Source organism: Macaca nemestrina, chromosome 8, assembly GCF_043159975.1.
Source record: "Macaca nemestrina isolate mMacNem1 chromosome 8, mMacNem.hap1, whole genome shotgun sequence".
Classification (NCBI taxonomy): domain Eukaryota; kingdom Metazoa; phylum Chordata; class Mammalia; order Primates; family Cercopithecidae; genus Macaca; species Macaca nemestrina.
In genome coordinates this window covers 153,814,450-153,842,098 of record NC_092132.1, presented here as the reverse complement: position 1 = coordinate 153,842,098, position 27,649 = coordinate 153,814,450, and the positions used below count along the sequence as shown (strand labels likewise).

General features: G+C 43.1%; 1 protein-coding gene across 11 annotated transcripts in view; it reads left to right on the top strand.

The window, feature by feature from the left end:
* The first annotated feature begins 6,533 nt into the window (after window positions 1-6,533).
* Window positions 6,534-27,649, top strand: part of LOC105491906 (F-box protein 25) — a 79,059-nt gene continuing 57,943 nt past the window's right edge. For 2 of the 11 annotated variants that reach the window (XM_071068685.1, XM_071068690.1), the window contains exons 1-2: window positions 12,466-12,487; window positions 12,760-12,900. In XM_071068685.1, coding sequence (XP_070924786.1) covers window positions 12,767-12,900 — 134 coding nt within the window. In that variant the 5' untranslated portion in view covers window positions 12,466-12,487; window positions 12,760-12,766. The other 9 variants (XM_011758630.3, XM_071068688.1, XM_071068689.1 and 6 more) reach the window with 9 other exon arrangements.

Here is a 27,649-nt window from a genome sequence, read left to right as displayed (position 1 = left end):
ATATTATTTCTATAAGCCAAATTAATTTTCCAGAATGTGCAGCATATCACCATAATGATTTGCTAAGACCAGTTGCATTAGAAAATATTGCCTTTCTATTTTTTCTGTATTTTTAAATTCAATCAAAAAGGAATAAACTTCTGCTGACAAAACCGCTTGGAAAAACCCATGCTGTTTAACACGCAATTTTCCTATCTTCGGTTTACTAGCTTCTTTGCCAAAACCCTGGTGGCGTGGCATCTGTGGCAAGTTGTCATCATTTGTATAACTAGTGGCCCTAACTGGAAACTTGGAAAATTCCCACTCCTGGACAGTCTGGCACATGGAAACATTCTTCTCAAGATGTGTTAGAATAAAGACTCATTAATGAACAGAAAACACCAACAGCTCTCATAGTTTACAATAGGCACAGGCCCAGTGCGGGGCTGGCGGTGGCTGGAATTGGCTTGGGGGAGTGGACCAAGTGCACCCCTTCCCGGCTTCTCATTCAGTGTTGTCTCATGGGCAGTGTGAAATTAGCCGTGGTTGGAGTCTATACATAACAGAAATTAGCAAACGCTACAAATAAGGGCTACCTCACACTCCTGCCCCTCTTCAGAAGAGCTGGGTTTTCAGCTCACCCTGGACATAATGCCCCTGGCTACCTGGGCCATGGCCAGGGTCTGAATGTTTGGTTCCCCTCTAAGATTCCTATGTTGAAATCCTAATCCCCATGTGACAGTGTTAGGAGGCAGGGTCTTGAGAGGTGATGAGGTCACGGAGAGGAGCTCTTGTAAATGGGATTAGCGCCCTCAGAAGGAGACCCCAGAGAGCTGCCTCTCCCCTCCAGTCACAGTGGGCAGGAGATCTGGGTGAGTGAAATCAGAGGCTGTCTGAGGGCCAGCTGAGAGGTCCTGCTGCCTGGATACCCAGCCACCAGTGGCCTCATATTTGGTGGACATAGGGAGAGAGGTCTAGGAATTCCAGGCTCAAATGACAACAGAGAGAGACACCATCTGTTGTATGAGCAAACTGCAGCCAGGAGTTTGGTCTGGGTCTGAATTCTGCCATCCCTGCCTGGGCTGTGTGCATCTCATTGCTCGGATCTCATGTAAGGCAACAGAGAAACAAAAAAGCCATGCCACCATGGAAATAACCATTAACATGATGAGCAAACACTGATACCACATCTGACATGACTTTGTGGCCTTGGCCCCTCCCGGCGTTTCAGCAAAAATTGTGCCCTTTGGATTGTGCATTTCCAGCTAGATCTGCAGCCCGTCTGTTGCATCTCTCTTTCCATTCCTTCTCCACCATTAGAGGTAGATATTCAAGGCTCCAAAAAGTATAAGACTTTTGTCTCGCCTTCAGAGGGCTTTCAGTCTCCATGGGGAACTCAGGTTTTTTTTCTTTTTCTTTTTCTTTTTTAGTAGAGAGCAGGGCTGGGCTAAGATTTAAATAACTGAAACAAATCATAAGATGCTGAGTTTCCTGGAAGACAACCTAGGCCATACCATCCTGGACACAGGAAAGGGCAAAGATTTCATGACGAACACACCAAAAGCAATAGCAACAAAAGCAAAAATTGACAAATGGGATCCAATTAAACTTAAGAGCTTCTGCACAGCAAAAGAAACTATCAGCTGAGAAAACAGATCATCTATGGAATGGGAGAAAATATTTGCAAACTATGTATCTGACAAAGGTCTAATATCCAGCATCTATAGGGAACTTAAATTTACAAGAAAAAAAAAACACCCCATTAAAAAGTGGGCAAAGGACACGAACATACACTTTTCAAAAGAAGACATACATGTGGCTAACAAGCACATTTTTAAAAGCTCAGTATCACTGATCATTAGAGAAATGCAAATTGAAACCATGATGAGATACCATCTCACACCAGTCAGAATAGCTATTACTACAAAGTCAAATAATAACAGATGCTGGCAAGGTTGCAGAGAAAAGGGACACTTATATGCTGATGATAGGAGTGTAAATTAGTTCAACCATTGTGGAAGGCAGTATGGTGATTCCTCAAAGAGCTAAAGGCAGAATTGCCATTTGACTCAGCAATCCCATTACTGGGTACATACCCAGAGGAATAGAAATTGTTCGACCATAAAGATGCATGCATGTGTATGTTCATTGCAATCCACAGCTTACTGCAAGCTCTGCCTCATGGGCTCAAGCAACCACCCCACCTCAGCCTCCTGAGTAGCTGGGACCATAAGCCCACACCACCCTGTTCACAATGGCAAAGGGAAGAAATCAACCTATTGCCCATCAATGATAGACTGGATAAAAAAGAAAAGTGCTACATATACACTGTGGAATACTATGCAGCCATAAAAAAGAACAAGATCCTGTTTTCTGCAGGAACATAGAGGGAACTGGAGGCCATTATCCTCATATCCTAAATTATGAGAACACATGAACACATAGAGGGGAACAACACACACTGGGGCCTACTTGAGGTGGGAGGGTGGGAGCAGGGAGAGGATCAGAAAGAATATCTGTTGGGTACTAGGCCAATAGCTGGATGTTGAAATAATCTGTACAACAAACCCCCAAGACATGAGTTTACCTATGTAACAAACCTGTACATGTAGCCCTTAACCTAAAATAACAGATTTTTTTTTAAGATACTGGGTTTCTGAAGTCCCCAGGAGGTCAGGAGGAAGAGAGAACATATGAGACAGGCGTGGTCAGTGAGGAACTTGCAGGGGTGGCAGAGGGGCAGGGAGCAGCAGAGTTTAAGCAGAGGAACCAGAAGCCCAGCCCTGGGCCCACCTCTGCCTTCCCGTGTGTGCGCCTAACTCAGCTTTCAGGTGAGAGCTGGAGCTCAGGAGGTTACGTGCTCACTTGGAGTTGCACGTCTAGGAATCCAGATGATGGTCCCACGTCTGCTGTGCGCCTGCCCTAGTATATTGCTAGGACGGCCAACCTCCACTCAGGGGCTGCAGCCGGCCAGCTGGCATCTACCAGGCTCAGCTGAGAGGGGTTCAGGGCCTAAAGGAGCTGTGGCGCGCCAGGTCTAGGCTGCCTGCTGGCTGCTGTCAGGATGAATCCTGTTGTAGATTGATTCTTTTTAGCAACCAGAGATTTTCAAACGTCAATGGCCATACAGTCTCCATGTTATCCTTCCCATCCTGGCACCACTCACTCCTTGTGCTGCAGCCACCATGGGTGCCTGAGTGAACAGCCCCCAAATTCTATTCTAACTCCTTATTTAAAAGATAAGGAGACCTAAGACTGAGGAATTTGAAATAAATAAGCAAACTGCCCTGCCTGAGTTCACTATAGCTGCCTGCTGGCCTGTGACTCTCACAGCTAGTACAACCTTCCAGCACCTTCCACAACTGGTTTCTGTAAGAGGGGATTGTTTTTCTCCCAGTCCCCCTAAACATTCTGTAGGTAATTACAGCACTCATGGCCCCATTTTCTCACTGTGTTATTTGCCACCCTGGGTCTGTTCAGATGGCAATCTCCTGAAAACCAGGCACCTCCTCCTTGTACCCATGGCACCGTCGTGGTGCCTGGCTGCTGTCAGCACAGAGCATTAGCTCTGAGACACCTCCTCCTTGTACCCATGGCACTGTCGTGGTGCCTGGCTGCCGCATTAGCTCTGAGAGTTGCCCTCCCAGTTCCACGTCAGGTGGTAGTGTTTTGTTTTGGTGGCTTGGTTCATTTTTTCTAACTGCAGTATTATCACTGCATGGAAAGCAGAAGTAGTCTTCCCAAGTTGTGTAAAGACCCCATTAAACAGACACCACATGCTTCAGAGAGGCAGGAACAGGAAGAAGGAAGGGATTCCCTGTGCTGGAAGGAAACCAAGTCTACATTGTCCTGAGAGTCAGGGACTACACCTGTCTGTGCAGCATTTGGGAAGGTCAGAGGAGACAACTGTGTAGTGTGCACTGGAGAAGCGTGGGTCCCCTGTGCTCACCACCACCCTAAGCCCCTGTGAGGCAGGGGGCACCTGGTATACTGTGACCAGCACTCTCCCAGCTTCCTGCCAGGAGGAGCTCTAACTCTGGACAGTGGCCGTAACGATGGGCTTACATTTCCCCAACTCCTTAGATACTGTAAGGTTTTTCGCTTAAAGAAAATTTTAAAACATGATTTTTCAACAAATTGATTGCCAAAAAATCTCTGTGGTTAAGGAGGCACCTCCCTACTGGTCACTGCTTCCCCATGCCAAGCCTTCTATCTGGGCAACTGCTCCACAATCTCCAGTTGCACCACGTGTTTACAAATGCGTTTCTCCCCGCCCCTCGGGTTTTTCTCCTCCTCCAGCGGTGAAATTCCAGAGGGCATTGAGTGGGTTACTCTTCACAAGCACAGAGTTAAGCCCAGGCCTGGTAGAAAGCACACAAAGAAGACCCAAGACCATGCATATGCTGACCCATGTTGGAGGGAGCTGCGGCATGGCCTCCTGCTGTTACTCTGATCCTGTTCTGTAGGTTTCTGCTGTTACTCTTTGAGTTCCTGCTATTACTCTGTGGAATCCTGCTGTTACTCTGTGGGTTCCTGCTGTTACTCTGTAGGCTCTGCTATTACACTATGGGTTCTGATGTTACTCTGTGAATTCCTGCTGTTACTCTGTGGATCTCTCTGAATTCCTGCTCTTATTCTGTGGACTTCTTTTGTTGCTTTGTGAGTTTCTGCAGTTAGTTTACCTCTTTACCATCCAGACAGGAATTCTTTCACTAGGAATTGTGTGGATGCTGGCCAGCTGGGCTAAGTTTAATATTACTGTGTCCCCTATTGTGGTGGTGGGGTCTTGGCTTGGCAATTTCTACTAATACTCCATATGCAGTTAACCTTGACCCATTAGTGGAAGAAAAATAAAATCTCAGGCCTCCAAACTTACTACGCCAAAGGGAAAAGCGCGCGCGCGCGCGCACACACACACACACACACACACACACACACACACAGCCTTCCTTTTGTTCCCTAAAGCTTACTTTATCTTTTGTGAAATGTAGATCTACTGAGTATGAGATAGATGCATAACCCTCCCCCATACCTGTCTTTCCACATGTGAAATTTAGATTTGCTGTACTCTCATTAGAGCCTCAGAAGAATGTGACCACTTGCCTCATAGCCTATTCTCCCATCTTTCTCCTGCTGGCGCTTTTCCCTTTAAATATTTGGAAAAAAGTATAGGCCATAAATCCTACTGTAACCTGTGTTTCTTTTTCCCCAGGCACGTCCACAATTTGGCAAAATAAACCTCTAAATCAATTGAGATCTGCCTCAGACACTTTTTGGTTTACACAACAATCCAATCATAGATTTATTTGTAAATACACCTTCACAAGTTAAATCACAGAGCTCCTGAGCATTATTTATAATGGCAAACTATTGCAAACATTCTAAAGCCCATCGTAGACGTCATAGAGACTATTCGAATAAATTGATACACTTATATAACGGAATAATCTGCAACCTTGAAAGGAATGAAGGAAGGAATAGAGAGAGAGGGAAAGGAAGAAAAAGGAGAGAGCCAGGGAGGGACACACAGGTGTTTAAATTGGGGATGTGCAAGCAGTATTGCCTACTTCATTGCCTTCACATTATTTAAAAACGTGGTCAAGAAACACTATTATAATAAGCACATCAGAAATAACTTCTAAAATTACTTTTCCAAAATACGAATCCATACTATACATTTCCTGTAATGTGCACCAAATGTAGATGCACACATTTTTAACAAGGAAAAGACTAATACTCATATTTGGTTGCTACACACCAGACGCTGTTTTAAATGTTTTGCACACGCTAACTCATTTGTTCTTATAGAAATCCTGTAGAGCTCACCGCCACCTCCATGTTTCTGGGAGGAAACTGAGGCACAGGGGCTGCGGCTCCCGGAATCACCTGGCCTTCTCGGCCACGCCTGCCTCTCCCCCTCCAGCCGCCCCACATTCTTTTTTCCTAATTGGAAAAAACTATTCACGCTGCTCTTCCAGGGCATTTCAACCTTCTAGAAAGATCTGACAAGATTCCAAACTGTTCTTATAAAGAGAAGCTGCTCGTGCCTGAATGCTGAGTGTGAGCGCGCAGTGATGCCCGAGAGTGCAGGCACCCCGGGCTAGGCGCCCAGCCGGGTGGAAACACGGCCGCAGGATGGAAATGCGGCGGCGGGGCTGCCCAGGCCCCTGTGGGACCCGCGCGGCGCGGGCACGCGCATGCTCTCACGGGCACGCACATCCTCCGGGACGCGCCTCTTCAAGACACGCGAACGCCTGAAGGCCCTGGCCGGCGTCCTCCCGTGAAGACCTGGACCGGCATCGTCCTCCGCCGCGCAGGCCTAAATCTCAGGTCTTCACCGTCATCTCCGGGCGATCGCAGGGATCGCGGGCACCGACCCCGCCCGTCCCTGCCCACCCGAGCCCCACCCTGCGCCTCCGCGCCTCCACGCCCTGCTCTCTAGACGCGCGGACAGAGGGGCGGTGCCTACTACGCAGGCTCACGCTGCTGGCGTCAGGACCCGGCAGCAACACTGCCACGCGCATCCGCGCCGGCCAATCAGCGCGGCCAGGGGCGGGGCTTCCCTGCGGCGCGCCGGGAGTCAGCGGCCCACTTCCGGCAATAATCGCGGCGACGCAGTCAGGTGCGGGCCCAGGTCGCCGGCGCGCCAGGTGGGCACTGGGGGCCGCGGGCGCGTCAGGTGAAGACTGGGGGCCGCAGGCGCGCTAGGTAGGTACAGGGGTGCCGCGGGCGCGTCAGGTGAAGACGGGGGACCAGCGGGCGCGTCAGGTGGGGACGGCTGGCCACGGGCGAGTCAGGTGAAGACCGGGGACGCCGGGCGCGTCAGGTGAAGACGTGGGGGTCGCGGGGGCCGCGGGGGCGTCAGGTGGGGGCCGGGGACCGCGGGCGCGTCAGGTGGGGACGGGGTTGCCGCGGGCGCGGCAGGTGCGGACGTTGGACCGCGAGCGCGTCAGGTGGGGTCGGAGTTGCAGCGGGTGCGTCAGGTGCGGACGTTGGTCCGCGGGCGCGGCAGGTGGGGTCGGAGTTGCCGCGGGCGCCTCAGGTGCGGACGTTGGACCGCGGGCGCGGCAGGTGGGGTCGGGGTTGCCGCGGGCGCGTCAGGGGGGGACAATGGACCGCGGGCGCGTCAGGTGGGGTCTCGGGGGCGGCCGGCGGGTGTGGAGGGTTCGGGGAGCCGCCCACAGGTGCACCGCGTGTCCTCAGCCGCTTCCCCTGCCCACCTTCTGCCGCCCCTTCCCGCCCCCACCCTCCTAGGCCCTTTTGCGGGCCCGAGCTTGTGTCCGCCTCGCTGGGCAAGGTGTTTCGGGGACGACTCCTGCCCGCGTTTGCCCTCCGGGCCCGGCCCTTGCCTCTTCGCCGGTGGACACCTGCCTGGGTGTGACCCTGCGTTTCTCCAGGCCACTCTGCCCCGTCTGCTGCTTACCTTAACTTACTCTTCTTTTTCCCTACTCCTGGTCTGTGGCTCTGGCTCTGTCTCCTCCCTTTAATTCTTTTCCATGCTTGTTTTTCTTGTAGCAGACACTAAGTTTGCTTGCTTCCCCCTACAGTAAGCTCTATTTGACCTTTTTCTCAATTAGATTCCACTTCTATCCTTGGGCCTATTCAAACTCATTTTGAAAACTAAAGAATCTAGAGAATAATTTCTTCCCTTATGAAGCTGTCTCTTGCTGCCTCCAAATCCTTAGCATCCGGCCCTAATCAGAAAAGACGTTTACTCTTTCATATTCTGTTTTCTCCTCGTCTTTACATGTTTTCCTTTCCCATGAGGAATCTGTGATTATCTCTGAGTCCTTCTTAGAGTAAATCTTATTTTTGACTCTCGGCCCTCAGTTTGCCATTTTTTTGATGTCCTTTCTGGATCAAATTTGTCCACACTTACAAGCAAAACAAATAGGGAATCACATGTGGTCTTTTGAAATGGACTGGAGTTTTCTTTCCTATCTTGTTTTCCTTGTTTTAGTGTCTTTATATTTAGATTTATCATTACTTGAGATCATATTAGTGATATGTAATAGACGGTTAAAAAATGTTAGAAAGCTTATAATTTAATGGCATCTGTTTTTATAGGGTTTTCAGGAGCTGCTATTATAAACATATAGTGGTTAGGAGCATGGATCCTGGAGTGAGACTCCATCAGTTTGAATCCCAGCTCTGCTAAACTCTTTGCCTCCGTGTCTTCGTCTATAAAAGAGGTAATTAAACTTGTAAAACAAGAATAATGTTTTCTACCTTGGAAGACAGTGTGAGGATTAAATGAGACAACATATGTAGATTGATTAGAGTAATGCCTAGCCTACGGTAGGCTCTAATAAATGTTTGCCTTTATTATTGTTAAGAAAAAAATATGCTTGTTGAAGGAAATACCTTTTTTTGTTCTGAGTCTGTCATGACAAGAGTTTCCACCAGCAAATGAACTTCATAAAGTCCTTTTCTACTGAAGTACCTCACCCACATGTCCTACCACATGAAATAGAAATTAAGGGAAGATTTAAAATAGTTCATCATTGCAGGCTCTCTGAAATAAATTGGCATAAAATGTGCTTAAAATTTGCAAATTATACAAGCTACACCCTTTGAGTGCTTGCTCTTAAAAATTTAATAATTTTCAGGAGTAATTTCTAGTTTTTTTGTATTTGCAGATTCCCAAAACAAAGGTAATTTTAATTAAGCGTATAAAGCTCTAGAAATTCACATTATTTTTTAGCTGAACAAATACATTCCCATTAAAAGCAGTGGGTCGTCATCATTCTATAAAACTTTAGTAACATTGTTTTCTGATTTATAAACTCAGATGCCTCAGATTGGGAGTATTTTTGAAAATTTGAGATCCAGACCCCAGACCTTTTAAATTGCAACTTGTCTTTTTTTGTTTTTTTTGTTTTTTGTTTTTTTTTAATCTGCATCCAGAGTTTGTGCTTTAGTTCATGAGCTGTATAGATTATGCTTTAAGATAAAACTTCATTGTGATCCAAAGAGCATACCATGACAAATCTGTGAGGTACACATATCTTCAGAAAAACAAATCTTTTCCTCTGTGTTGAAAATAAAGAATTTGGGCATGGACTATTTTTTTATTTCTATGGCTGCATTTCACTCCTTTCAACCCTTACAAAATCAAACTTAGCAGCTGAGAAATTCAGACCAAACTATTCATTTCTCACTGAGTTGCTAAAATGAATTATCTGTAGAGTTTAGGTAGTTGTAAAAGAATTGGTTATAGTAATGGAAACACTAGGCAGGCTCTTTATATAAATGTTTTAGAGATTGTGAAACTAGAAGATAAGTGTATTAAATGATAAGTGGGCATAGTATCCCAACAAATAAGTACGATGTTTGTGTGTTACCAAGTTTTAAAATATTTTGTTAGCTGAGGATACCGGGATGTACATAGGAAGTCATCTAGATAAGGTTCTGTTGGCAAGATGTTTGTTGCCTAGTTGTTATTTTCTGTCTCCATGTTTTTCATTTGATCTATCCTACAAGCCCTAGAAAATTTTTATTCTCAAAACAACACTGCTCACTAATCTGTTGCTGAAAAACTTTTGATTACTTACAGAATAAGGTCTAAACACCTTTGATATTCTTTGATATTCTTCTATGATCTGGCTTCTAGTCATTTTTGCAGCTTATGTACCAGTCCTCCCGTAAACTTTCTCCATTTTATGCAATCTTTTCTGCTTATTTTTCTCAAATCATGGCACACATTTTGACCTTTATACTTATTCACCCACCATTCCCATGATTGATATTTTTTGCCTTGCTTCTCCATTCATTTAAGATCTAACCATACTTTAGGGCGAAGATCAAGTCCTAGTTTCTCGTCAGAGCTTTCCCAACTGATTTGCTTTCTGCTCAAATTTAGTTATTCTCTCTTTACCACAAGTTACAAGATTGTGGACATAATGTGTATGTATGTATACATGCACACGCACATATCTACACATGAACATACTTTATTATATTACATTTGTATGGAATTTGTGTGTGTTTTGCTATTGTTCTTTTTTAGTTCCTTAGCTAAATTGCACACTTTTGAGGGCAGGAACACCTAGCATAGTAACATTTAGTTGGTGCTCAAATGTTTGTCATTGAAGTAATCCTGTATTTGGTCTGTTAGCAATATTTTCCAGGATTATCCACTTGGTTTTTTTTAAACATAGATTTCTGAATCCACAGTTTCAAGCTGATATTGAGAGATAATAATTATCAGAGATGTTCTGGCAGCCGTTTTCTGTTGTATGTGTTTTATGAGACTCAAGGTGCTACTTCAAACAGTTATCTGCTACTTCATGGTCTTTGCTGCCTTTGGTGGGAATGTTCTTGAAAATCATAAAATCAGCTGTATGCTATTAGAGACGGTTTTAGATAACTCTAGGTTGACTGAACGTGGCCATTGAGTTTTGCATTTTAGGATGTTCAGTAGTTGTGAAGCAGATCTGTGAGACAGTTTATCAAAATCGTGCTGAAATTTAAGGAATATTTAAAGTATTTTCTAAAACAAGAATTTAAATCATTATGTGACTGAAAAAGATATGTTTTGACTATAAGTGAGTTTAACAAGGTTTGAGATTTTCTTCATGTAAAGAATAATTACTTCATCATACATTTCCTACACCAGTCAAGAATTAAGCATTTGTGGTTGATCCAGGAATATTGTTGAAGTCTATGTAATTTCCTTCCTCTTTTTTTTTTTGTATCTTCTAGGATTGTATAAGTGCCCTTTTAATAGTTGGTTCTTTGTTTATTATACTAGATATAGCTGGGAGGTGGTGTTTGGAGATGTTCATCTCTCATTTATTCTCCATGACGTAAATATTCTACATTATTCTCTATGATATAAATATTCTACATTATGAAATACCCTTAAGTCTGTTCGGGACATGAAATTAAAATAACACATTACAGGAACCACTTTTGCTTGAGTAATTCAGCTACCTTTCTGTAGCTAAATTCAACGTATATTTTCAACTCTTGCCATGCTTGGCTTTTTTATAACATTTTCGTTTCTGTCGATCATTTCTTTCTTGAAATACATTTTTCTCCTGACTTCCTACTTCTCCCTGTACCTTTTTGTCTCTTCCTTTTCAGTTTTCCTACTTGGCTTTTATCTGCTGGTCCCTTAAATGGTGATATTTCTTAGGGTTTTTTTTTTTTCTTTTCTCTCTTGATTTCCCTCTCTACATATTCTGTGATATTGTTTGTGTGGTTTTGATTAGTATCTAAATGCTCATGATTTTCCTCTCTCTCCAGTCTAACTCTCTTCTGAACCATGGATCTATATATTTATTCATTCAGTAAATACTTACTGAGCTCCTGTTGTATTCCTGGCATTGTTCAAGGTAATGAAATACAGAACTGAACGAGACATTGCATTTTCTTGGAGGAAAACAGATAATAAACACATTGATCTTTTCAGACAGCCCTTACAACTATGAAGGCAATAGATAATGGCTTAGGCTGGTAGGGGTGGTGTTGAGGCAGCAGAAGGGTGCTGTTTGGACAGGGAGTCAGGGAGCCTTTCTGGGATGTGACATTTTCAGTCAGCAGTGTGAACATCTGAGGTGGTTTTTAGCCTCATGCACAGTCTCACTGTGTATGAGAATCATCTGTGGACCTTTAAAAACTACTTAAACTTAGCCTTCACCCCCAAATATTCACATTTAACTGGACCAGGATGAGACTAAGCACTTGAATGTTTAAAAAGCTTCCTGTGATGTTCATGCACAGCAGTAGTTGTAAACCACTGACCAAGAGGAGCAGAAATCGAGTCAATGGGAAGAACTAGCATTCGAGGTCTTGCTCTTATCAAATCATGAACTTCATGAAGTCAATCACAAAGTTGCATCATTTTTTAAGTCATAATTTTTATACCTGGAGTCTAGTGGCATGTCCAAAGCTGAAATTAATATCTCTTATCTCTCCTCCCCTAATAAAACCCTGCTGTTCTTTCTGTGTGCCTTATCCCAGAACCAGAAGCTACAAAACAAAATCTAGATAACTTCCTTGATTTCCTCCTCACGTTTCCAGCCAGTCATCGAGTGCTGTTTGACTCTGTCTCCTAAATGTTTCTGCAGTCTCTGCTCTTCTGTTTCTTCTGCCACTGTTCACTCTCACCTTTTAAAGGCCAACATTCAGAAGCCTCCAGTCCTAACTCCTTTCCTCCAGGTGACCCTCACCCCATACGTTCTCCCAGTGTGATACTGAGTTCTTTGTAAGCCACAAATCTAATTGAATCACTTACCTGCTTACATCCTTTTTTTGGCCCCTCATTGCCCTCAGAATAGTGTCCAGCTCCTCTGACTTGATCAGGCTTCAAATGACTTCTCCATCCTTAATTCTGGCCTGCTTGCTCTCATCTATTGTAAGCTTCAACCAAACTGAACTACTTGGAGTTGCTGAACATGAGTACATTTCATTTTCGGTTGCTCCCAACTTCTGGCAAAGAGAGAATACTTGTTTGGGATTATATTCCTTATTCCACACTCACTGACCCCTGCTTGTTTTTCAGGTATGAGCTTGGATGTCACCTCTGGTAAACCTTTCATGGCATATACAGTGTTAGGCTAGTAAAACCACCTTTACTTACCCCATTTTATCACTTTAGTACAATCAAAGTACTATGTTATTGTCACTGTCACTACTGTCCAGCCAACATTTAATTAATGAGCAGCTATTTAAATGTTAAGAACTTTAATCTTTAAAGTTAATGAATAAATGTTCTAAGTGAAAAGAAACTTGTGCATTATATATACTTTTTAACATAAATTAACTTTTTTATAGGAGAACTATGCCATTTTTGGGTCAGGACTGGAGATCTCCTGGATGGAGTTGGATTAAGACAGAAGATGGCTGGAAGAGATGTGAATCCTGTAGTCAGAAACTTGAAAGAGAGAATAACCATTGTAACATCAGTCACAGCATGTAAGTTACAGCTGAGCAGAACCAGTCATTTGACAATTTAGCATGTATGGTCTTACCTATTTTTCAAGTCCCTGCAAAGCTCCATAACTTTTGACACTTGCCCACCCAGAAGGCTGGTGTGAAGAAACAAGTTATTTAGCTAAAAAATGAGGCTAGTAGATTGCCTAATATTCATACATAGATGCTTTTTTCTTTTTTTTTAATTTAAAACATTTAATTCTCACGGTAATCTGGGAGAGAGGTATTATTAACCCCACATTATAGCTGAGGAACCTGAGGAAATTAAAATATACAGTTTTGGTGGCACATATCAGAGATGTAATAATAGTGACTTACACAAGACACATCAGTTTTTCTCCCTTAAAAACCTGAGTTGGCATGATGACTTTGCTCGTAACGTTGTCAAGGGGCCAAGCACAGTCTGTCTTGTTGCTCTGCCATCCCAAGAGTGCGGTCTTACCTGCGTGGTCCAAAACGGTGTGTTTATTACCTGCCACATTTGTGCTCGGGCCGAAGGGTAGACACGCAACCTGTGCTTCAGTGGCACAATCCAAAAGTTACATGCATTGCATTATTGCCCATACCTTATTGGCTAGAGCACTAGTGCAAGGGAGGCTGGGGGTTGTGGCCCAGCCATGTGTCCAGGTAAAAACCAGAGACTGCATGAGCACAGAACCAGGGTAGGTGGGTATAGTATGATGACTGCAGTGCCTACCACAGTAATGTTTGAGAATTTGGAGGGCTAGGAAGGTGTTGAGATAGCCTCCCTGGAATGTCATGAGTCTAGTCATTTATTGTATATTATTTTACATTTGGGTAATTATCAACTGTGTACTTGGTGGGCCATATGTTTTTCTGACAGAAGTTGAGTAACTTTAGACCAGAGACTGGCTTTTGCAGTATTTGAAGCAGAAATTAATTTTCTATTTTAGTTTTTGTGAGGATAACACATAATATGTTAAACTTATATTGTAGCAGTTCTCTGCCATGCTAAGATTTATTTAATGTTGATAGCTGTAAAACTTATTTAAGACTTGTAATTATGCTGTTGGTATTGCATAATGTTATACAGTTATGAATTTTCTAGGTCATTTTTACTATCTTACAATTTTTATGGCAATTTTTTAAAAATTTAAAGGTGGTTGACTATATCTAGAAATGTTAGGTGTCTCACATTTACTCCCAATAGCCACTATTAAATGTGGATTTTAGTATGGGGAGATATATTACAGAATGTCAGTTTAAAAAAAAGCTGTAATGCTTGAAGTACAGTGTTACTGCTGCATCTACAGTAAGGAATTTGTGGGAATTTGTTTTTTCCCTCATGTGTTCTTTTTCCCATCATCTCAAACACATTTTAAATGTCTGAGAATTGTTTTTTTTTTTTACTCTGCACACACAGAATTGGAGAATACAGTCGAGATATGTTTTCTGTGCATAACTTGCTACCCCTCTGTCTCCCTTTCCCCTTCCCCCAAACTTACCTTCAGATCCACCCCTTTGACCAATGGCTGCTGTTAACACAAGCATCCCTGAGCAAAAAGGCTTTATGACAGCAACCCTGGCTGCCGCCTGTGGGGCACAGTGAGCGAGAACTAGTCAGCACCACCCTTTACCCCACCTAGTTGCTTTGCGGTACTGGGACCCCCCATTTCCTACTCTGCCGTCTTGTTCATCTTCCTCTGACTTCTGTTCGTTCCTACCAAAATGCAAATCCAAACCTGTGGGTAGAGGCTATTGGTGACCTGAAACTGCAGTAGATATAATCCTTTCTCTGGAAGGAAAAAACATTTAACTTTGAACCTAAAATAGATTTTAAAAAGATAAGAAAGACCATATGTAACCACCATTTAAAATCACTACATAAATGGCCTTCTCTTTCCCCCACATGTCTTTGAGAAACATAGTACTTCCGATTCTTTGATTTAAGGTGGACTTTCTAAACGTAGAAAAAGAACTATAGTAAAAATAATTTAGGTAATCAAGATTCTACCTAACTTTGTTAATTTTCTTTTTTGTGAATGTGCATGAAAATAGAAGGCCTTTAGTATCCATCCTTCTGCTTACTTTTCAACTCATTTTAGTATTAAAAGTTTAGATAACATTGGTAAGAAATTAAGCAATTCAACATGGTTGATCTGGGGGCAGCCAGCCAGTTCATACTCTGAATCCTTGATTAAGCTGCTCTTTCAAACAACATTCATGATATTACTGAGGTTTAAGCTTAGTTTGGTGGACAGAGGATTCATCTTGAACCTGACCTAAGGAAGCTTTTTATTAGGCTGTTGATTCAGAATAGACGGTAGGTCGGCTGGGATCCAGATTGAAGAGAGGACAGCCAGTTAAGGGTTTCAGTAGACAGGTGAGAAATGTTGAGTGCTGCCTTTGGTGATGTCTGCACAGCTGGACAGAGGGTCAGGATCAGTAAAAGAGTGAGTCACAGATTGAGTGGATAAGCCAAAAGGGTGGCCCTGAGAAGGACTCTGAAGGTTCAGCTGGGGAAATGAAGTAAATAATCTGGCTGGGTCTTCTCTCCAGCATGGTGTTGCTGCCACTCAGTTTTATGTTTGACGACAGAAATTGTATGATTCCTATAAAGGAAAGATATTGAAGAAGAGTGTCTAAATACTATATATGTTTAAGAATTTCTAACTTTTTCCGTCAGCGTTCAGTGTTATTATGGGCACTGTAATTGCCTATTGTTATTTCAGTATAACTAGAGGCATTGTTGTGGATATATAAGAAGTTGTTCCTTGTCTTTTGTGAAGTTGACATTTGACAAGGGAGTGTGTAGTCAAATGTAACACATTCAGCTCAGTTTTGGCAGAGGTGCTTCTGGGGTCTTTGCATTGAATTTACTAAATCATTTTTATTACATTATTTTTATTTATACCTCATAAAACATTATATTTTCTATTCAAATTTGAATGTCTTAACATTTATTTTGGTAATTTGGTTCTCAGTGGGCTTGGCAATGGGAGCCATCATAAATTTAAGGTTCTACCAAAATTATCTACAACTCTAGTAGTTCCCAGGATATCCCAAGATAATGGAATTCTGTAAAAAGCATTTTTAAATTGTGCATCCCCCAAGGAAACAAGATAGAAGAAGCTACATTTTTGGTTCCCTTATGAGAATGTGAACATAGTCTGTGGTTACCATGAGGGATAGAGAATTCAGGAGATCTTCTAGCCCTTGAAGTATGTACTGGGCTCAAAAGCCACTGTACCTTGGAGAGGAGACATCCTGTATCCATTTAAGTAAATATCCTTGTTAGCACATTGACATTTTCCCCTTAGGATGTTTAGAGTATTGTTACAGGTTTCAGCAAAAATCCAGATGACCTTCCTTATAGCCTTTCTTTAGTGACAGGAAAGAAAAAGAAAATTAATTTCAGTGTTGGACTCAGCAATAACTGTTTCAAGCAGTATTTGTTGTTAGTGCTTCTTAAATTAATGATTTTCTCTGGATCGTAAACTGTTGTCTCTGACTTTAATATTACCTCTTCCCCAAATTTGTGGGTTTTGTCAGTTATAAAGCAACATGTGCTCATTGTAAATGAAAAACACCAAAAAATTCATGTGTCCCAAAGCATAGAACGTGAAGGGTGAAGTTCCCTTTTTCTAGCTCAGATCCTGTTCTGCACAGTCACCCCCTGCATGGTCATGCTCACCAGATGTCAGAGTCTGCAAAGAATTACAGTCATTTTCTCCACCCCAATCCCTGCTGTTGCCTGGTGGTTTCAGTGTCCACCCGTGGGACTCACAGTCTCTGGCCTTGGTACTGTCCTCTTTGTTCCTAGCATCTCCTTCTCTCCTCTTCTCTGTCTCAGCCACCCACTCCCATGGTCCAAACCCATGAATTTGGGCATCCCAGTCCTTAAGCATAATCTTCTCACCTTCCAGATTTTCTGACTACCACCTCAACTGTTGACTTATTTTTTCTATCCTATCCATCTTTTTTTCATGTCTCCTTTTGTCCAGCTTATATTCCATGATCCATTGTTTCAGTAACACTCTTGCCAATACCCTAAACTCCATCCCAGTCTTTTTTTTTTTTTTTTTTTTTTGAGACGGAGTCTCGCTCTGCCGCCCAGGCTGGAGTGCAGTGGCCGGATCTCAGCTCACTGCAAGCTCCGCCTCCCGGGTCCACGCCATTCTCCTGCCTCAGCCTCCCCAGTAGCTGGGACTACAGGCGCCCGCCACCTCGCCCGGCTAGTTTTTTGTATTTTTTAGTAGAGACGGGGTTTCACCATGTTAGCCAGGATGGTCTCGATCTCCCGACCTCGTGATCCACCCGTCTCGGCCTCCCAAAGTGCTGGGATTACAGGCTTGAGCCACCGCGCCCGGCCCCCAGTCTTTTTTTAAAAAACACACTCAAATGGCATATTCCCAACCCTGAATGAACCAGCACATGAGCAGCTAATAAATGTAAGAAAGAAGATTCCAACCAGAGAACACAGCGGGGACATCATCCATTCACTCACTTGCTTTCTCCTGAATTTATTCTCCCATTGCTTGCTCCTCCTTGTTCACCCACTCGTTGATTTGCTCTTTTCACTTGCTCACTCATTTATTCTTCCACTCACTCTGTAAACTGATGTTTCTTGGTCATCTGCTATGTGCCTGTAGGGCCTCCATGCGGCCCACAGCCCCACTGTGTTTGCTTGGTTGGCCTGCTCTACTCCCCTCTGTGTCACCAATATTTCAAACCTCCTTCACTCTCCTCTGATGTTTGGCTCCCTACACACCTCCTTCCCCATCTTTCCAAAACAACCAGATCTCTTGTGTCACCAGGAAATCCAGAGCCATCAGACTTCTTCTCAGAACCTTAAGTTGCTTTAAAATTTTCATCTTTATTAACTTTATCCTGAATCTTTATTTTTTGTCCAGAACACCTGAACAGAGGCTCATTTTCGTTAATTATCTCACAGGGAACAGTAAGTGTGTTGCCCTTTGCCTGTTGATTACCCCCAGGGGTAGAGTCCTAGGTATTTTTCCTACGTGAGGGGTAGTGGCTTTGCTCTGCTCTGGATGGGAAGGACACAGCTTTCCCCCCCTCCAGAAAGGGTTTCCTTAGAAATGGAATGGGCCAGAGTCCTACCTCTACTCCTTTGTTGGCGGATAAAATCTACCCAGGAGCCAGACTTAGAGATGTCTCTGGTCTCGTTCTTACACGTGCTGTTCCACCTGTTCAGTCCAAATGTATTGAGGATTTCCTATGTGCTGTGGTGTCAGGACATACACGTGCTGTTCCACCTGTTTAGTCCAAATGTATTGAGGATTTCCTATGTGCTGTGGTGTCAGGACACAGCGATAAATGAGACGTAAAACCCATGTCTGATGGAGCTTGCATTCTGGTGAAACCGATAGGCAGTGGACAAGATGAGTTCCATAGTGTAGCGAGTGTGGTAATATGTGGGAGGTAAGAAATGCTAAGGACGGGTGGTGCTGGAGGAAAATCTACAGGGAGTGGCCTCTAAGAAGGCTTCTGTGGAAGGAAACTTAGGCAATGAGAACAGGTTGAATGGATGTCTGAGGGCAGGGCCTCCCCAGCAGGGAAAGAAAAAGTGCAAAGTCCTCAAGGCAGGAGTACATCGTCTGTCATATTCAGGGAGAGCAGGGTTCCAGCATTGAGGAGGGGAGCCCGGAAGCGGGGCCAGTAGGAGACAAGATCCCAGCCTTACTGGGTCCCAGCTGTGAAGTAGCTGTTGTCATGGTAAGGACTAGGGCTTTTCTGAGTGAAGTGGGGAATCAGGGTTTTGAGCAGAGGAGTGATTTGTTCAGGCCTATGCTTTAACAGGATTATTCTGGCTACTGTGTTAAAAACAGACTTCCAAGAGGCAGGACAGAAGCAAGGGGACCAGTTCTTAAGAGGCTTGGGTTAACCCCCATGGGGAATGATCATGGCTTGGAGAGAAAGGAGGTGGTGGGTGAGGAAGGGCTCAAATCCTTGGTGTATTCTGCAGGTGGAACTGACACATGGAATGTGTATGGTGCACTAAGAGGGTTGAGGGTGAGACTAACGCTTTGGCCTGAGCAGCTGGAAGGTAGAGTTCCATTAACTGAAATAACCTGTAAATCCTCATTGTCTTGCCCAGGGTCCCTGGGTCTGTGCCTAGAAACAGAACTGCAGGGTCACAGGTCATGCACCTCTTTCCCTTTCCAGTGAGGTGGTGTCACCATGTTCTCCTAATGCATTGCATGTTCGTCCTTTTCTGCCACTTGTATTTCCTGAAAGTTGTTCCATGTCAGTGCATGTTGAGTTCCTCATTCATTATAATGATGGCATTTCATTGTTTAGGTATACCATAAATTATTTGTCCAAGCTTCCAGTGACATCATTTTGGCTATTTCCCACTTTTCATTATTTCTTTTTTTTTTTTTTGAGACGGAATCTCGCTCTGTCGCCCAGGCTGGAGTGCAGTGGCGCTATCTCGGCTCACTGCAAGCTCCGCCTCCCAGGTTCATGCCATTCTCCTGCCTCAGCCTCTTGAGTAGCTGGGGCTACAGGCGCCCACCACCACGCCCGGCTAATTTTTTGTATTTTTAGCAGAGACGGGGTTTCACCATGTTAGCCAGGATGGTCTCAATCTCCTGACCTCGTGATCACCCGCCTCGGCCTCCTAAAGTGCTGGGATTACAGGCGTGAGCCACCGCGCCCGGCCACTTTTCATTATTTCTAATGGTATAGCATGGGTCATCTGTGAATATCTTTTTGCATACTTGTGTGAGTATTTATGAAATCTAAGTTCCTAATAGAATTGTGTATTTAAAATTCTAGTATTGCCACATTACTTTCTGTAATTTTGCACGAGTTTATACTCTGAATAGTAGTGTACACAAATTCCCATTACGTCGCACTTCACCCAAGATGTGTGTGTGTCAGTGCAAGTTACACACTGCACAAGGGGAGGGTTTCATTATGAGGGAATAATGGCTGAAATGCATCTGTGTGCCTTGTGTGGCTGCATGTATGTCTTCATCTAAAGATGCTGTCTGCTCCATGCCATCTGCTTTTTGGGGACAGTGCACAAGATGTTTACAGCAGCCTTGTCTTTGTAATTACTTTAGCTAGTTTGGTGGGCGAAAAACATTAGACATTTTATTCCTTTTCTTTTCTTTCTTTCGTTGTTGGTTCTTTTTTTTTTTTTTTGGAGGCGGGTAGACTCTTGCTCTGTCACCCAGGCTGGAGTGCAGTGGCATGCTCTCTGCTCACTGCAACCTCCGCCTCCCGGGTTCAAGCAATTCTGCTGCCTCAGCCTCCTGAGTAGCTGGGACTACAGGCACTCACCACCACACTCGGCTAATTTTTGTATTTTTAGTAGATACAGGTTTCACCATGTTGGCCAGGATGGTCTTGATCTCCTGACCTCAGGTGATCCACCGGTCTTGGCCTCCCAAAGTGCTGGGATTATAGGCGTGAGCCACTGTACCTAGCCTATTTCTTTATTAAGTAAGAGAACCCTTTAAAAGAAATTATATTTTCTCTGTTTACATTTATAAAAAATTGAGAAGATAAGAATAGTTTACAAAACACTAGGATGCACAGTGCAACAACCGGAGAAAGCAAAGCTTTTGCAACCAACATAGTTCAATTGGGAAGGGAAGGATTTTTCAACTGGATAAACATGTGAGGAAAAATGAACCTCTACTACTAACTCTTATTGTGGATATAGCATTAATTTTAGATGGATTGTAGAATGAACTGTAAAAGCTAAAACTGTAAAGTTTTAAGAAGAAAACAGGATATTTTCACAATGTAGAGTAGGCAGATTGCTTACACACAAAAACCACAAACTGTGAAAGAAAAAAAAAGATGAACTTCTACATATTAAAAACTCGGTATCTAAAGTCATCATTAGAAAGGCAGAGCGATGGCCAGGTGCCGTGGCTCAGGCCTGTAATCCCAGCACTTTGGGAGGCCAAGGCGGCAGATTACCTGAGGTCAGGAGTTCAAGACCAGCCCGGCCAACATGGTGAAACCCTGTCTCTACTAAAATTACAAAAAAAAAAAAAAAAAATTAGCCGGGCATGGTGACAGGTGCCTGTAATCCTAGCTACTCAGGAAGCCGAGTCAGGAGAATCACTTGAACCTGGTAGGCGGAGGTTGCAGTGAGCAGAGATCCTGTCGTTGCACTCCAGCCTAGGCAACAAGAGCAAAACTCCATCTCAAAAAAAAAAAAAGAAGAAAAAAGAACAAGATTTACTATAAAATATAAAATCACCACAATCAAGAGAGTGGTATGTGGTGTTGGTGAAAAGAGAGAGACACAGGTCAGTGGAGAATAGAGAACCCCAGATAAGTCCATACAAAAGTGGTTGGTTTATTTTTGACAGAGGTGTAAAGGCATCTCTTAATATATTCCATGGAGAAAATGTAATCTTGTCAACAAATGGTGCTGGAAGACTAGATGTGTATATGCAAAAAAAAAAAAGAGAAAAAAAATTGACGTATACAGGTCACAGTTTATACAAAAATGAACTCAAAATGGATCATATATCTAAATGTAGAATGCAAAAACTGTAGAACTTAGGGAAGAAACCCAAAAGAAAGTCTGCATTATCTTGGGCAGAGTTTTTTGGATATCATACCAAAAGCACAATCTATAAAAGAAAAAAAATCTATATTTGCATTTTATTAAAATTTTAAAATTCTGCTCTCAGAGAAAACATTTGTAAGTCACATATCTGACAAAGAGTTAGTATTCAGAACACATAAAAAACACTTAGAACTCAACAATAAGAAAACAACCCAGTAAAAAATTGGGCAGGTTTGGTGAACCTATACTTCACCAGATGACTTGCATGGATTGCAAAGAAGCCCATGCAAATAAGCAGAGAAAAATAAGCACGTGATGCCCAACATAATTTATTGTTAGGGAAACAAATGCAAGCAATCCAGAAGATAAACACTGCAGCTAGCCTGAGGCCACAGTACCATTTGGGGCAAGCAGCTGACCAGCTAGAAATGTAACAGTATGTTCTGGGGAATGAGACTGCCACAGTGGGCCCAGGTGATTTGGAAGGCTGTGCACCTTCCTCATAAGGTACCAGCACAGACCTACATCAGTAGCTAAGATGAAAGAACAACCACAAAGCATCCCAGTGCTGGCAAGGACAGTGCCAAGTGCTAGCAGGAATATGCTCTCCAGCCCTGCTACTGGGAATGCAGAATGGCACAGCCGCTCTGGAAAACAGTGTAGCAGCTTCTTACTATGTTACACTGCCTTAGAACCCAGCAGTCTCCCTCCTAGGTGTTACCCAAGGTAAGTGAAAATTCATGCTCACACAAAACCTGCATGTGACTGTTAATAGAGTTTTATTCAGTAGTTGCCAACACTCAAAACCAGATGTCCTTCAACCGGTGAATGAATAAACAAATTGTGGTAACATCTCTACAACAGAATACCAGTCAGAGGTCAAAAGGAACAAACTGTTGATTCACACAACATGGATGAATCTTAAATTCGTTTTACTTAGTGAAAGAAACCAAACATAAAAGGCCTCCATACTGTATGATTCTATTTAAAGGATGCTGTAGAAAAAGCACAACCGTAAGGAAGAAGAACAAATCAATGGTTGCCAGGGGTTAAGAGCTGGGGAAAAGGAGTCGATTACAAAGAGAGTGAGAGGCAGTTTGGGGAGTGATGGGACTGTGTTAGATTTGACTGTGCACCTGTCAAAACCCATGGAACTGTGCACCACAAAATTTCACTAAAATCAACAAGGATGTTTGTGTGTGTGTGTGTTATTGGGGGGAGTGCCCAAATGATACAAACTGTGACAGATGAATCAAATGGTATTCCAAACTTACCCCATAATCCAGGGGTCCCCAACCCCCAGGCCACGGGTCGGTACCAGTCCGTAGCCTGTTAGGAACTGGGTCACGGAGCAGGAGGCGAGCAGAGGGCAGGCAAGCATTACTGGCTGAGCTCTGCCTCCTGTCAGGTCAGCAGCAGCATTAGATTCTCATAGGAGCATGAACCCTGTTGTGAACTGTGCATGTGAATGATCCAGATTGCGCACTCACTCCTTATGAGACTCTAACTAATGCCTGATGATCTGAGGTGGCACAATTTCATCCCAGAACCATCCCCCGCTCCCCGCCCCAGTCTGTAGAGAAGCTGTCTTCTAAGAAACTGGTCCTTGGTGCCAAAAAGGTTAGGGACTGCTGCAGTAACCATAGTGAAGTGGATGTGGAATTAGCTGACCTATCAGTAACTTTGGAAAACAGTGTTTTGACAGGATGCTGTAAGGCTGAAGACAAAACCTCTAGTTGGTGTACTTGTTTCTCATAGGGGCGTGGGTGAGCAATCTCAAAACTGTGTATATTCTAGGAAGAAGTTACAAATAAGGAAGGATGGTACTAGAGTTATCCTGTGGTTCTGGATCAGGGTTGGAGGTGTCAGCATGAACTAGGGCTGTTGGTTTTTTTCAGAGAGAGAGAAATGGGGGTCTATGCATATATAACACATCTGTTTCCTAAGTCTGCCCACAGAGGGCCTTAGAGCAGTGACACCTGCATCAGTAACCAGAGCCAGGCTGAGATACTGGATCCTAAGGGCTCCTCAGGGAAGGGTTTGGTTCCAGGGCTGGGGTAGGGCAAGTGAAAGGTGAGTGATGGGAGCCTGTCAGATGTCAGAAGGGCAGATGCCCGCCAAAAAGTGCTCTGTTGGCCAAAGCTGGAGCAGTTCTAGCCACAGGATAAACAACAGTAGTAATGGATTATAACCAAAAAAGAAAAGAAATAGCCATCCATTTAGGCGGATATCAATATATAAATGAATGCATAAGTAAGGGATAAGGAACAGCTCTTCCTTGCAGGATAATTCCAGTTAATAAATGTAGAAGGAATAAGGGAAATAGAAAGCCACCATGATAATTGTTATAAGCACAGTCCCTTGGCAGATGCAGCAAGGTGAAATCTTTCTAATAGATGAAAGAATTAGGAGAAATAGAATATCTGCCAAGTCTCCCCCCAAATAGCTCTTCATTACAAAGGGAACAATACTTTACAGTGGAGAAACCTGGCAGACACTGCCCCAACCAAGAGCTCAAAGGTGACATCGTATTCGCAGCAGGTACCTGTGGTGCTGTGTGAATGGCACATCACCTGTGGTGGTTTTCCCTAAGTTGAATCAGGAGAAAACAGCAGACAAACCCAATTTGAAGGACATTCTACAAAATAATTGACCAGTACTCTTCAAGGTGATGAGAGGAGACTGCAAACTCTTCTGGCATGGGGGGCCATGGAAGTGTGTCAGCTAAGCACAGCGTGGATCCTGGACCGGGCCCAGGAGCAGACGGGCTCTGGTGGGCGGCCTGGCGAAACAACAAAGCCTATGGTTGAGCTGGGAGTACCATGCCAGAGTTCCTCTTATGGTGTTGATCCTTGTTCTGTGGCTGCACGAAGGTGGGTGGAAACTTGGGGACACCGTGTGCCCTGCCTCTGAAACTCTTATGCAAGTCTAAAATCGTCTTTTAAAAGTCTTTTTAAGTTATCACTAAGAAAATTAATAGGCAAGCCAGACATCACGTAGTCTGACTGTGCTGTCAGTCGTGTCTGGGGCCAGCATCAGCACAGGGCTCGCAATAGTGGCTTACCTCTTAGCTCCCAAGGAGAGGCAGAGTTGAGAGCCTCCCTGGTGATTGACTTAACAGCTATATGGAGCTTTCTATGGTGTCTTGATTGGGTATGTGTTACAGGAGGTACACAGGTCAGGACTCCCTGAACTGTATTTAAAAGTCTATTCTGCTGTGTATGAATTATGCCTCAGGGGAGAGAGAAGAGAACTTACACTCCATTTGGAATTTATCTTGGAGCGTGCTGTGAGGAACAAGTCTGTTTGTGTCTTTGTGCAGTAGCTGTCCAGTTACTGCAGCAAGTACCACTAACCGAAAAGCCCTTCCCTGCTGTGTTGAGATCTCTCTTTTTCCCATACTAAATTTCCATGGGCAGTTGGGACTACGGGGTTTTCTCTCTGTCTTCCTGGACTTCTCTCATCACACTGATGTAAACAGAGAGGCTTTATACTGCGTTTTCATGTCAGCTGGGGCTAGGGTCTTCACCACTGCAGCTCTTAACTCAGTAGTCTGCCTATTTGTGCTTACTGGTTCTTCTTCACCTTTTATTTTAGATACAGAGGGTCTATTTACAGATTTGTTACATGAAAATATTGCATGAGGCTGGGGTTTGGAGTACAGATCCTGTCACCTAGTTAGGTAGTACTCAATAGGTAGTTTTTTTAACCCACCCCCACTCCCTCTACCTTCTAGTAGTCCCCAGTGTCTGTTGTTCCCATATTTGTGTCCATGTGTGCTCAATGTTTAGCTCACATTTATAAGTGAGAACATGTGGCATTTGGTTTTCTGTTCCTGCATTAATTTGCTTAGGATTAAGTCAAGCTCCATCCATGTTGCTGCAAAAGATGTGATTTTATTCCTTTTTTATGGCTGTGTAGTATTTCATGGTATATGGGCACCACATTTTCTTTATCCAGTCTACCATTGATGGGCACCTAGGTTGACTCTGTGTCTTTACTATTGTTAATAGTACAGCGATGAACATATGAGTGCGTGTGTCTTTTTGGTTGAATGATTTATTTTCTTTTGGATATATACCCAGTAATGGGGTTGCTGGATAGAATGGTACGTCTATTTAAGTTCTTTGAGAAATCTCCAGACCACTTCCCACAGTGGCTGGACTAATTTACATTCCCGTCAACAGTGTATAAAGCATTCCCTTTTCTCCTCAGCCTTGCCAGCATCTGTTGTCTTTAGACTTTTTAGTAATGGCCATTCTGGCTGGTGTCAGATGGTATCTCATTGTGGTTTTGATGCATTTCTCTAGTGTTGTGTGGTACTGAGCCTTTTTCATGTTTGTTGGCCACTTGTATATCTTTGAGAAGTGCCTGTTCATGTCCTTTGCCCATTTTTTAATGGGGTCATTTGTTTTTTTGCGTAAGTTCCCTGTAGATTCTGGATATTAGGCCTTTGTCAGATGCATAGTTTGCAAATAATTTCTGTCATTCTGTAGGTTGTCTGTATTCTCTGTCAGTAGTTCCTCTTCCTGTGCAGAAGCTCTTTCATTTAATTAAATTCTACTTGCCAATTTTTGTTTTTTGTTGCAGTTGTTTTTGGGAACTTAGCCAAAAATTCTTTGCCAAGGCCAATGTCAAGAAGAGTGTTTCCTAGGTTATCTTCCGGGATCTTACATTTTGAGGTCTTACGTTGAAATCTTTAATATATTTTGAGTTAATTTTTGTATATGGTGAAAGATAGAGGTCTGGCTTCAATCTTCTATATATGGCTAGCCAGTTATTCCAGCACCGTGTATTGAATAGGATGGTCTTTCTCCACCGCAGTTTTTGCTGGCCTTGTCGAAGATTGGATGGTTGCAGGTGTGTGGCTTTATTTCTGAGTTTTCTGTTCTGTTCATTGGTCTATGGGTCTGTTTTTGTACCAGTACAGAAGCTGTTTTGGTTACTGGGGCTTTAAAGTATAGTGTGAAGTTGAGTGTGATGCCAGTGTGATGCCTCTGGCTTTATTCTTTTTGGTTAGGATTGCTTTGGCTATTTGGGCTCTTTTTTCATTCCATATGAATTTTAGAATAGTTTCTTGTTCTTCTTTTTTTTTTTTTTTTTTTTTTTTTTTTTTTTTTTTTTTTTTTTTGAGACTGAGTCTGGCTCTGTCGCCCAGGCTGGAGTGCAGTGGCCGGATCTCAGCTCACTGCAAGCTCCGCCTCCCGGGTTTACGCCATTCTCCTGCCTCAGCCTCCGGAGTAGCTGGGACCACAGGCGCCCACCACCTCACCCGGCTAGTTTTTTGTATTTTTTAGTAGAGACGGGGTTTCACCATGTTAGCCAGGATGGTCTCGATCTCCTGACCTTGTGATCCGCCCGTCTCGGCCTCCCAAAGTGCTGGGATTACAGGCTTGAGCCACCGCGCCCGGCCTTCTTGTTCTTCTTAAATGCATTTTACAATTAATTTGTTTAGCTCTAAGAAAAAAACATGATTTTATATTGCAATAGCATTAAATTTAATGTTTTTTAAAAAAATATGTTTCATCTACTTCTAACTTATTGCAGAGAGTTTTATAAAATTGCCTGTAATGATTTTTTAATGGTTTTCTTCATTTTTATAAATCAAACATCCTTGTAACCACACCCAGGTCAAGGAATAGAACTTGATCATAATCATCCCAGAAGCACCTCCCACATGTCCCATTTCTATTATAATCTACTTCCTCTCCCAAAAAATAACCACTTCCCAAACTCTTATGGTAATCATTTTCCTAATCTTTATAGTTTTATCACCAAGTGTATATCCCTAGACACTATAATTTAGTGTTGTTTTATTCTTAAAATTTGATATGTTTTTAAAGTCTCTTTTAATCTACACACTTTTCTCTCTATCCCTTTCTTTTTCTTATCTTTTACAATTTTTAAATTTTCTTCTGTTAGCACTTGTAACTTTTTTTTTTTTTTCTAATCAGATACTTGGTGGTTTGTTTTGATTGATTATTTTCTCTTGAGAGCCAGCTTTTGGATTCTTAGTTCTATTCTTTTTCTACTTAATAATATCTGCTTTTATTTGTAATAATTCCACCCTTTCTTTTGGTTCACTTATTCTTTTTCTGGTTTTCTCAGTTATATGTTTAAATAATTTATTTTTATTATTTAAATTTGTATTGATATAGGTATTTAAGCTATAAAGTTTCTTGTGACATTTTCTGAGTCCTATACATT